The 12,128-nt window shown below is 45.5% G+C and overlaps 1 protein-coding gene across 26 annotated transcripts in view; it reads left to right on the top strand.

Annotated features, from left to right (window-relative positions):
* Nucleotides 1–12,128, top strand: part of JADE1 (jade family PHD finger 1) — a 299,180-nt gene that overhangs the window by 254,423 nt on the left and 32,629 nt on the right. For 20 of the 26 annotated variants that reach the window (XR_015144266.1, XR_015144268.1, XR_015144267.1 and 17 more), the window contains one exon: nucleotides 7,265–7,342. Coding sequence is in view for 21 of the 26 variants with exons in the window: in XM_086346730.1 (XP_086202856.1) it covers nucleotides 7,265–7,342 (78 nt within the window). In the remaining 5 variants the exon portion in view is untranslated. Of the gene's footprint in view, nucleotides 1–6,945; nucleotides 7,047–7,264; nucleotides 7,343–12,128 lie in introns of all 26 variants that reach the window. The other 6 variants (XR_015144264.1, XM_086346719.1, XM_086346723.1 and 3 more) reach the window with 1 other exon arrangement.

The raw sequence follows: 12,128 nt of genomic DNA, 5'->3' as shown, positions 1-12,128 counted from the left end.
GGCTCATAAACAGAGATTGGATTAATTTATAAAGAACTTAATGATAAACTAGTGTGTTACAGCACTTGGATTTTATTAGTAACATTCACAGGGATGAATATTGCATTTATGATTATCTGGGCAGTTATTAAAATCTTCTTTCTGGTAGCGGTGGTAGGTTATTTGTTGCTAATATAAACTCTTTTTCAGCTGAATATTTTCAAGTAGATGTCTCTGCAGAGACTGTAGTAGCTTGGGCACCATGTCCTTTAAACAAATTTTGATATATGACATTATAACAGACACAGTTTTATAAGTTCTTTTTTTCTGAGTTGAAATATTTAGACAAGATTAAAGCTTTTAACACTTAAGATCTAAGCAGTTTGTCAGTTATATCAAATCTATGACTGTCTTTTTGACCAGATATAATTTTCTGGTTAAAGTGAGAAATCTGGGTTTGAGTTACAGTCACACTAGTATTTTTAAACTCTGAGCATTTGAATTTAGATAGTGTTGTTAATTTGAAAACTTTATGTCTAAGAGATTAATGTTTGCTATAAAAACTGAGATAAGAAACCAGCTGATCTTGTTCACATTCATTTATGGATAAGAGATTACTTTGAAGTATAGGTCATTATTATATTTGGGTATTTTATTTGGGGTAATATATAGTCATTGAATGGAGAAGGAAATGGCAACCCACTCCAGTATTCTTGCCTGGAGAATCCTGTGGATGGAGGAGCCTGGTGGGCTACAGTCCACAGGATCGCAAAGAGTCAGACGCGACACAGTGACTTCATTTTCACTTTTACTTTCATACTCATTGAAGATAAGCAAGAAGATCTATTAAGAAACTATGAGTCTTTCTTTATGGGGGAAGTATTAATAGTCTATGACCAGTGACCAAGGGAACAAATCATGTTGCATAGTGTTGAAAAATAATATTTGAATGTCTGAACTTAGCAAATAGAGCAACCTCATTACAAAATCTTTTGTCTTTATGTAAGACTTCTTGGTGTCTGAAAGTCTGTTCTTTAATGTATGTTTTTATATTATACATATGCTAAATATATTTTAAAATATAGTACATTTAAATATTAGATTATTAACTTTGACAGAGCATGGAAGGACACCTTATAAATTTGAAAATAAATAGAAGTTACTCCAGTTAAAGGTCAATTAGATATTAAAGTGAAGTGTCTCAAATTCTATAAAGCTGAGTTGAACATGGGATAGAGTTTACATACAGGAACTCGTTCATCCGTCCTGCATTGCGTGGGTGTGTTCAGTCACTCGGTCGTGTCCGACTCGTTGTGGCCCCATGGACTGTAGCCCACCAGGGTCCTCTGTCTGTGGGATCTTCCAGCAAGAATACTGGAGTGGGTTGCCATCTCCTACCCCAGGGGATCTTCCTGACCAATGGATCGAGCTCAAGTCTCTTGACTCCTGCGTTGACGGGTGGATTCTTTACCACTAGTGCCACCTGGGAAGCCCCGTTCATCCACTGCATTAGTTATGTATTAAGTGATACACAGAGAAGGAATATGTAGGAGGTCTTTGAGTACTTTCTAGAACTTCTTGAGAGTGAAATAAATAAGAATGAAAACATACTGGACAAAATCGATACTTTGAATGAAAAAAATAGCCTTTCTGCATATAAACCATAAGCAATGAAAATCACTAGGGTGCAATCCTTAATATAGCCGTAGTGTTTATGGCCTGATAAATGGTGCCTGTTCCACCACAGAATAATTCTAATAACTGGACAGTTCCTCAAATCTGTCTTTTTCTCAGGTGTAGTGCTGAATAAACATCCTGAAATTCTTAATCATCTTATTCTTTTGTAAAAGTTCTTCTTTCTGTCCTCCAGGGTCATTTCTCATTCTTTCTTGGCTAGAGTCACATACCAGTCATGCCTCCCTGTTACCACACCCAGGTCACTAAATTTGTTCCCTTGCAAATTCCTGAACCACTTGGGGATGGGTTCCTTCAGCTAAGGGCTGCTCTTAGTGCTTGCCAATTCCCCACTCTAATTTCAGTCCAAGGAAAACATAAATTTGAAGGTTTTGAGGCAGCTTGCTGTCTCATGTACATATCCTGTGAAAGTGTTAGTTGCTCAATCGTGTCTGACTCTTTGCAGCCCTGTGGACTGTAACCTGCCAGGGTCCTCCATACCAGGCAAGAATGCTAGAGTTGGTTGCCATTTCCTTCTCTGGGAAATCTTCCTGACCCAGGGATTGAACCCAAGTCTTCATAACAGTTACCACACTGCAGCTAGTTATCTAGGTATCTGCTTACTGTATCTGCCTCTGGGCCATTCCCTACCTTGTTCATCATATCTTTGGCATCTACCTTGATACAATTGAATGAATATGTTAACTAATCCACTGCTTTTTAACCCATGTGGCAGGAGAGGCTGAAGGAGAGCGATCTGCATGCAGGATGTTACCTGTGCTTCCCGAGGAGTTGACGCCCTGAGCAGCTACCACATGCGCTTGGTTGTCTCGGCTCATCCTCCCTGTTTCCAAAGGATGGTCACTTGACTGATCCAGCCAGCGTCTTTGGCCAATGACTTCCTCTTACTTGGCCTTTCTAGGCAGTGTTCAGATTATAATCAGGCTTCCTAGGTGGTTTTTTTTGCTTTTTGGGCAAAGTCCCAAATGCCTAATAATTAGTATTTTGTCTACTTAGCTGTTATGCTTCTCATGGCAAATGGACACTCCAGGCTCCTGTAAATTGTATCACTTTGAAGCCAGTTTTGATGAAATCAGATAGGATGTTAGAAGAGCCCTGTTGAGGACTGGACCCAGAGTTCCGGGGGTGTCTGTTGTAGCTGCCCTTTGAAGTCTTTTTTTTTTGAAGTTTTGCTCAAGACCCATTTCTGTGAAGTCTTTATTTCACATTTAATCCAAGAGAATCTCTGTTCTCTAGAACTTAACTATAACCTTTTAGAGACACACATGTATAAACCATTTGAGTGATGATGCAAGGCAGGAGTTGATTGCGTGTTAAAATAGTACATTAAAAGGCTGAGTGAAAAAGTTCTAAAAGATGAAAAAGGTGAAATGAGTGGTACTGAATGTAAGTGGTTTTACTTGGAGTGGTGGGATGGTACTTGGTGGTTTTGAGCTGAGCCCTGGAGAAGGGATGGGATTGGGATGGATGAGTGAGGAAGAAAGGGCCAGGGAGCACTGGGAGTAGAGGCTGAGGCTGGAAAGAAGAGGTGTTTATGATAGAGGCCAGGCAAGCTGGTTAGGGGGTCTTGGTAGGAGAGATGTTTGGGTAGAGCAGGGAGGGGCCAGGTGGTGGAAAACCTGGGTTTCTAGCTGGAGCCATTTGCAGTATGAAATGGAGAGATTGGTGGAGGAAATAGCTTGGAGAGGTCACCTCATAGGATGGATTAATTTGCTGTAATAATTCCATAAAGAAGGCTGAGCATTGAAGAATTGATGCTTTTGAACTGTGGTGCTGATGAAGACTTGAGAATCCCTTGGACTGCAAGGAGGTCAAACCAGTCAATCCTAAAAGAAATCAACCCTGAATATTATTGGAAGGACTGATGCTGAAGCTCCAATACTTTGGCCACCTGATGCAAAGAGCCGACTCATTAGAAAAGACCCTGATGCTGGGAAAGATTGAGATTAGGAGGAGAAGGGGTGACAGGATGAGATGGTTGGATGGTATCATCGGCTCAATGGACGTGAGTTTGAGCAAACTCTGGGAGATAGTGAAGGACAGGGAAGCCTGGCATGCTGTTGTCTATGGGGTTGCAAAGAGTTGGACTCAACTCAGTGACAGAACAACAACAAAGAACAACAACAAAGAAAACCGTGGTCATGGAGAAAGGAAGGATAGTGCCTAAAGCAGTCTAGGTGTAGGTGGCTAGAGACCTGGTGGGGCAGTAGGGGGACTTGAAAGGATCACATTTTATGAAATGATGAGCCTTTGCAATTGAACAGAAAGGTAAGAAAGGATTGTTGTTGATGTTGCTTAGTCGCTTAGTCATGATTCTTTGTGACCCCATGGGCTTTAGCCCACCACGCTCCTCTGTCCATGGGATTTCCCAGGCCAGAATACTGGAGTGGGTTCCTGTTTCCTTCTCCAGTGGATCTTCCCGACCCAGGTATCGAACCCATGCCTTGTGCTTTGGCAGGTGGATTCTTCACCGCTGAGCCACCTGGGAAGCCCAAGAAGAGATACATATTAGTAAATAAGTGAGCAAATAGATTCTGAATATGAAGGCACTGCAGAGAGTAATATGCTAGGTTATATATATATATATGTATGTATGTTAAATATACAGTGTTTTGCCCAAAATGTGCTGCCGCTTTTTGTTACCTCTTTGTTCTTCAGGACTCAGCTCAGAATCTTGCCAACGCCATCAGCGTGTGTTTCTCTAGTCTTGTGTTGACCACTGTCAAGCACTCACCATGTTGAATTCCTGCTGACCAGTCTGTCTCCTCAGCTAGACCAGGAGCTCCCTGAGATCAGACGCGGTCCTTGTGCTCCAGCACCTCCTCATACATTAGACATTCAGATGTCTGTGGGATGCATTATATGCTATTACGTTTTCTTGCTGCTTTCTCTGGAGCGTTGCAAGTAGCCCTTTTAATTGATTGTTACTTATCTTACTGCCATCTAGATAATAATCAGCGAGTGTCCTAAATGATGCTGAGGGCCCTCTGCTTGCTCTGTTGGTTTTCATTGGACAGATGTTTGCAGCTTACAACCACTGTATCGTGTGTCTTAAAGACAGTAACATGTGCAGACTTTGATTTCTTGATGGAGTAAGTAACCCCAGGTGAGATACATCAGCCTGATGTCAAGGTTTAAGTACCTCAGAGCCACGGAGGCGGCGATGCTGGTGTGCCCTCACCCCGTTACTGTGCAGGTTCCCTGGAGAAGTGCAGCACGCACAGCATTCTTCACCTCCTTTACTCAGGCTCTTTCAGGGCTGGTGAGAATGGAGTTCATTAGAAGGGAAATACTATTTTTACTTTGCTTTTACTTGCGTGTTTTTGCTTGGAAGTATTTTTGTGTGTTAGGAGCATCATCTGTTTGGCCAGTGCTTGCATTTTGCATATAGTGACTGTTGAAAGCATGTGCTTTCTCTGAGAGCTGTGTGTGAACACTAGGAAGAGAGCATTTTGATGTAAAAAGATTCTGAGTTTTCCAAACTCTTCTGTTTAGGTAAATGCTAGTTGTCCGAATCAGTGGAGATGCAGCCAACATTTGTTGCCTCATCTCTAGCCGGGGAGAGTTTAGGGACCTTCTCAGCCTCTTTCTCTTCCTCACCGTTCTTAACACCTGCTCACGATAGGGGGACTGCATTCTTCTTGCCCTGATGCTCCACACTGTGACTCTTAAGGAATTCCTCTTTAGGAAGCACTTTATTTTTCTCTTTTTCTTGCTCTCAAGCTCTCTTGCAGTGTAGGATTTAGGAGCTGAAGCTGCTACTGGGAACGAGTCGGTCTTTGCCTTTCTGTTTTCCCCTGGTGCCTCCTGACGGTTTAGAGGGGGAGGGCAGGGGTGCCTTCTAGAAAGTGGGAGGACAGCTCAGCTGTCAGCACCTGGCGTTTTGGCAGAGGGTGACAGGGCAGGGAGGATAGTCACGTGGGCAGGGGGCCACAGGAGTTTGCTGACTGAGGAACTTTATCTGGGGTGGGCCTGCCCTAGGTTGCTGGGTGTTAGAGTTACGGGTGAAGAGGGCTCTGCAGAAAAGCCAGGGCTGTGGATGGGGCCTCACTGGTTGTAGATTTTATGACTGTAGACGCTACCTGTGACCCAGATCAGGACTCATGTCCTGGCTTCCTCTTGGAAATTCTTTTAATCATCTTTTGAAGAATCATGTGGTAAAAACATACAAACCTTAACTGGTGAGTGTCTCAGAAGGAAATTTCCAGTATAGATTAGAGGCCTGAATGTTTGAAAGAACCATATAGGTCTGCTTTGAAGGTGGGAGCAGATGCATTGTATGGAATGCTTTCAGCTTTTCTTGACTTCAGTTTTCCAGTTCCACTTAGAGCGGACCTTTGGGTTTTTATTTCTGACTTGTAGAGCAGTTTCTGTCTTGTTCTGTTCTAGCATAGTGATGCTCCACATTCTTTCCCCATGCGGTTCCTGTGTGCCCCACTCATAGAAACTCAACACACTGCGATGGTGGGATTCCCAGGGAGGGAGAGGTTGGGATATACTTTTCTGAGAGGCTGAGCGGGGAGGGGATGGCTGACCAACCATACTTTGACTTGGAAAGCCCTCCTCTCTCTTTGGGAATTACCGATATGGCAGTAGTATCTGGGTCCTAAAGATGGCAAGGTGATGAGTAATTTTTAGTTTGGAAAAGCTTTTTGGTTGTGTTTGGAAAGCTGCCCTGTCTGAATATAACCTCATGGTCATCTGTGGGAGTTCGGTGGTGGCCATTCAGTCTCAGCCCTCCGCCCTGTTTCTCTGTTCTGTGGTGATGGAGGCCTGTTACCACCAGTTGCTTGGCAGGAGCTGGCCGGGTAGACTGGGTGTCTGCTCAGACTGCTTTCTTCATTTGGTTGAGTTGGGTTGGACAAGGCCTGTAAGGAGTTGGGGAAAAGGTAGTGAAATTGGATTTTGCCTGCTTACAATGTGACCTTGGGCAGGTCACCGCCTAAACCTTTTAGACTTGAGTTTTCCTCCTGAGTAAAGGGGAGGAGTCTGGATAAGAATGAATTGCTGGGGTGTTGGAGATGACTAGGATAGGCATTTGCATTCCCAGTGTCCGATTTGTTTTGCTCCTAGAATTCTAGGTATTCAGTTTTTAGGATTCTTTCAGCAGTATTTGCCTGAGAAGCAATGCTGCCCAGAGCAGTGTAAATATTCACACATCCCGGCATAGCCCCATCCCTAACCACCCGCCCACCCCAATACACGTGTGAAATATGAATCTGTATATAGTGAGGAAGCACTGTGCTCATTGCCATGGGTTTTTTTCTGCAGAGCTTGCTGCCAGTCAGCTAAAGAGACTCCCGGAGTAGTTGTAGTGATAATGTCACAGGAGCAAGAGAGAAGCCTGGCACCTTTGGGAGACCTGCTGATGTGTAATTTCTCCACCTCTCCCCCCCCCTTTTTGAACCTGTTCTGTTAATAATTGCACCTAATTACGTCTCTTTGGTCTTTTTACTGTTTATAATTCAAATGCTACTTAAAGCCGATTGTTTGCGTTTTGTGTGCTGTAAATCCTGGGCTGCCGTCTGAAGCACAACTTGCTGGTTGTGTGTTATCATCTTGGGTTAAGTGCTGTCTCATTGCTTTGCAGGCTGCCTGCTGTTTCCCGGGGAGATCATGAAACGAGGTCGCCTTCCCAGCAGCAGTGAGGATTCTGACGACAATGGCAGTAAGTCCTGCTTTGTTGTTCTTGGAGCCTACCAGGGTTTGGGTCCACGTAAAAACAGGATTTTTTAATGTAATGCTTTAAAGAGCTGAGGCGCTTCATGTATCAGGGAGGTCAGAAAAGAGCCAAGGCCTGAGTATCACATCTGAGTGGGATACTGCAGGTCTTTATCTTCCTGGGTGAGGTTGAACGCAGGCGGCATTCCTCAGGCTTCCTGTTTGTTGTCCAAAGGTGAATAATCCAGTTTCCAGAGTCACTGGTGTGTCTGTTTTTCCTAAACATCATTTACAGCACCTCACAGTTGTTCTTTATGAAAAGGGAACTTAATCGAAGCCAGTTAATTATTAACTAGTCCAGCCTGATACGAAGGGAGATTGGGCTGCCTGGTGTGATGTGAAAATATCAAGCACAGGTTTTTAGTAGGTCACGAGTCAGCGCTCTTCAGTGGATTTGTACATGACTGTATTTAATAATACTACTGTCTGCGACTCAGCTCTCTGGCATCCTCATATTTTCACAGTGCAGCTGAGAACCAGAAGTTAGTTGGCTTCTAGGCAGTCAAAATAAATGTCACACAGTGTCTGTGTATTGGGAAGCTCACAGACGACCCAGGGAAGAGTGTCTTTCAGATAACAAGGAAATTTTGAACCTAGCAGTGTGCCTGAGCTCTGGCCCATTATCTTATGTTTTGTATTACAGATCAGATTTGGGAAATCTTGAAAGAATGCTTGCTCTGCTGAGTGATGGGAAAGGTATTGGGCCTGTTTACAAGGAACTCTGTCTTTGACACATTACTCTCCATCAGAGCTGGATCTTATCAGGACAGTTGGAGATGGCTTTCTTATGCACTGTGGAAATGAATATATGTAGAAGACACACATTCAGAGGAGGGAGGGGCCAGGGAAGGAGTATGTAGGAATATATGTAGAAGACACACATTCAGAGGAGGCCAGGGGCCTCCTCTATAGAGGAGATGGGAGTTGAGCAGTCCTGAAGGATGAAATTGTTTTATGCAAACTGTTGTTTTTCTGTGCTCCAAGTTTTGGCAGATTCAGTTAAGTTCATTTCAGTCGCTCAGTTGTGTCCGACATTGTGAACCCATGGACAGCAGCACTTCAGGCCTCCCTGTCCATTGCCAACTCCCGGAGTTCACCCAAACTCATGTCCATTGAGTTGGTGATGCCATCCAACCATCTCATCGTCTCTTGTCCCCTTCTCTTCCAGCCCTCAATCTTTACCAGCATCAGGGTCTTTTCCAATGAGTCAGTTCTTTGCATCATGTGGCCAAAGTATTGGAGTTTTAGCTTGAGCATCAGTCCTTCCAATGAATATTCAAGACTGATTTCCTTTAGGATTGACCAGTTGGATCTCATTGCAGTCCAAGAGACTCTCAAAAGTCTTCTCCAACACCACAGTTCAAAAGTATCAATTCTTTGGCACTCAGCTTTCTTTATGGTCCAACTCTCACATCCATACATGCCTACTGGAAAAACCATAGCCTTGACTAGACGGGCCTTTGTTGGCAAAGTAATGTCTCTGCTTTTTAATATCCTGTCTAGGTTGGTCATAACTTTCCTTCCAAGGAGTAAGTGTCTTTTAATTTCATGGCTGCAATCACCATCTGCAGTGATTTTGGAGCCCAGAAAAATAAAGTCTGCCACTGTTTCCCCATCTATTTGCCATGAAGTGATGGGACTGGATGCCGTGATCTTCGTTTTCTGAATGTTGAGCTTTAAGCCAACTTTTTCACCCTCCTCTTTCACTTTCATGAAGAGGCTCTTTAGTTCTTCTTCACTTTCTGCAGATTAAAAGCAGCAGAATTAAAAACAGCAAATTAGAAAGCAAGGCTTTGCTGTGGGCAGCACACTGACAGCCAGCAGAACTATTAGAAACAGAAGAACTCAAACATAGTTTGATTGGAGCTTTGGGTGCAGGCATGGAGCAGCTCGGAGGAGAATTGGTGGTGATGGGAAAGCTGTGACCAGATGGGGAAGGGCTGTGACCCTCCCAGACAGACAGTGGGAGCTGACCTTTGGCACTCCCACTGGGAGTGAACTGGGTGAGGAAAGCAGAGGCCCAGGTGTGAGCGCTCCAGGCGCGGGGCTTGCCTTCTGTTTCAGGGGACTGTGTGAGGGGGCTGTACCCCACCTGTGGGAGCCGTTGGGAATGCCTTCTGAACTTCTTGGTACTTGTTGGTTCATGGCCCTCACTACTTGTTTTCTTTAATATTTACTTAGGCCTTTTACTCCTTGAGGCAAAAACGAGCTTAGGTATCCCTTTTCTGCACCTCTGGTGCCTGTCAAAGTGTCCTCTGGAGTTGTATGCACTCAGTAAGTGCTTGCTGAGTACACAGTGTCGTCCTGCAGCAATTGCAAAAAGGAAACATTGCTTTTTAGGTTCAGAATTAATCAGAAGAAGGGTTCATGAATTACTTCCAGTGCTTGATGAAAGGCCCAGAGAGGCCTCTTCCCCTGCATTTTTGGTTGAGGAACAGGTCTATGCTTGCTCTGACTCGGGCCTCTTGTCCACCTTGGAAGGGCTGAGTCACAAAAGGTTCTTCTCTCAGACTTAGACCCTTCTGCTTTCTGGAGTAGAGCTGCCCAATAGAAGGGAAATGTTGCAGTATAAGTAAGGAACTGAGTTTTAAAATTTTATTTAATCTTAATTAAAATTTAGAAAGCCACATGGCTAGTGATTACCGTAGTGGACAGTGTAGTTCTGGACCCTGGCCCAGTCCAGGCCTCGTCAGCTGCCCAGAGGCCCTTCCATTCATCATTGCCGGCAGACGTAACGAATCCCACAGCCTTTGTGGCTTAAACAACAGACATTTACTTCTCATGATTCTAGAGGCTGGAAGTCCAAGGTCAAGATGTTGGCAGGTTTGCTTTCTCCTGAGGGCTCTCTGCTTGGCTTGCAGACCGACTGCCACCATCTTACTGAGTCTTCACAGGTCTTTCCTATGACCATGTGCATCCTTGATGTCTCTGTGTTTAAATGTCCTCTTGTGATCAGTGACATTGGATTGGGACCCATCATTTTAATCACCATTTTAAAGGCTTTATCTCCAAATAATATAATACAGTCACATTCTGAGATACTGGAGGGTTATGTTTCAACATAAAAAATTTGGGGGGGACATAGTTCAGCCCATAGAAGACCAGATGCTTCATCTAAACCTGTTTTTTCACCCAGAGCTCTAGGAGGAAGAAAGGTGTCCAAAGTCCCCACCAAAGGTGTATCCATCAAGTCACCTTCTTTGTAATGGGCTGGTTTTGGCCTCCAGCTAATATGTTTGTGTCTGTGCTGGTCTCCCTGCAGACTAAGGTAGATATTTATGATGTGCTGGAGGGTTAATGTAGGTAGACCACGAAGCTGGTTTTTCTTCTGCCCTGGGCTCCACATGGAAGTTGAGCGGTGGTGGTAGAGGATGAAGACGATAGCTGCTCATAGAAGGAAGGCAGGCTGGCCTCGTCATGGTTGACCCAGGGGAAAGTGTGTGGTGGTACTTTGTGGCTGTGCTGCCGTCTCGGCCTGCTGATTTGGTCGTTAGGGTGGGTGATGGTTGTGGCAAACAGCTGTCATTTAGAACCCTTAGAATGCTGGGTCATAGAGACACGTGCACACATCTACAGCATAAACACACTTTGCACCTTCTCTGAGGGCGGCTGCTGTCCCGTGTGGGCCTCTGCCACCAGCCTGCCTGTGTGCGTTGGATGCCATCCTCTCATGTAGGCACGCGGTGGGTGTGAGTAGGGTGCCTTCTGCCTCTGCACTCAGGTACCCAGAGCTGAGCCTGCCCTTAGTTGAGTCTGGGTGCTTGGAAGCCTTGCTCATAACAAGGGCTGTGTCAGTGCAGTGGCCACTCCCCAGCCTTTCCAGCCTGCATTTCTGACAGAAGTTTGGCAGCAGCTCCCAGCCCAGCGCCTCACATGTCCAAGTGGAGAAGAGACAGCTGCAGACATCAGCTTGCGGCCCCCACATAGCCCTGGCTGGGCCCGGCTGGCCTCCTGGGCCGGAGCCCTTTGCTTTGATTTCTGGCTTGGTGCAGGGGAATAGCTGCATGGTATTTACAGTTGGGGATGCACAGGCACTGTCTGCGCCATGCAAGCCCGCCTCCAGCTGCAGGCATAGCTGTGGGAGCCTTTCTCCAGGTGCCCTGGACTGCCAGCCTCGCAGTTGGATGAAACCGTGTTGGAGTGTTCGCGGGCTGGGCTCCTGGGACGGGGTGGCTCAGCCAGTCTCGGAAGTTTAGTGCCTTGTGCCAGGGCGCAGCCTCGGGACACAAGCGCTTTATCTCTTCCGAGTCCTTGGGCCTCCGTCTTCAGGGGTTTTGGCAAATGCAACAGTGGGGCTAGTTTCAGTGTTTCCACCCAGCCTGAGGGGGGAGGAGAGGAGCTGGAGCTGGTCATCAGTGGCCAGTGATTTAATCAATCACGCTTGTATAAAGAAGCCTCCGTACAATCCTGAAAGCACAGAGCTCGGTGAGCCTGCAGGTGGTGGCCCTGCGCTGGCTGGCAAGAACGGTGCACTCTGAGAGCCCTCGGATGCCAGTGCCCTTTGCCCAGGCCTTGTCCTGTGCGTCTCTTTATTGGCTATTGATTCATCCCTCAGTATCTTTTTTATAATAAATTGGTTATCTAGTATGGAACGTGTTTCTTTGAGTTCTGTGAGCTGCTCTGACAAATGACTCGAGGAGAGGGTCTTGGGAACCTCTGCCAGTCAGAGGCACAGGTAACAACCTGGGCTTGGCAGCTGGCCTCTGAAGCGGATGGTGGTCTTGTGGGACTGA

This window comes from Bos grunniens, chromosome 17 (genome assembly GCF_055505025.1).
Source record: "Bos grunniens cultivar Pamir isolate PY7600 chromosome 17, Bosgru_T2T1.0, whole genome shotgun sequence".
Taxonomy (NCBI): Eukaryota; Metazoa; Chordata; class Mammalia; order Artiodactyla; family Bovidae; genus Bos; species Bos grunniens.
This window is presented reverse-complemented; position numbering and strand designations above follow the sequence as displayed.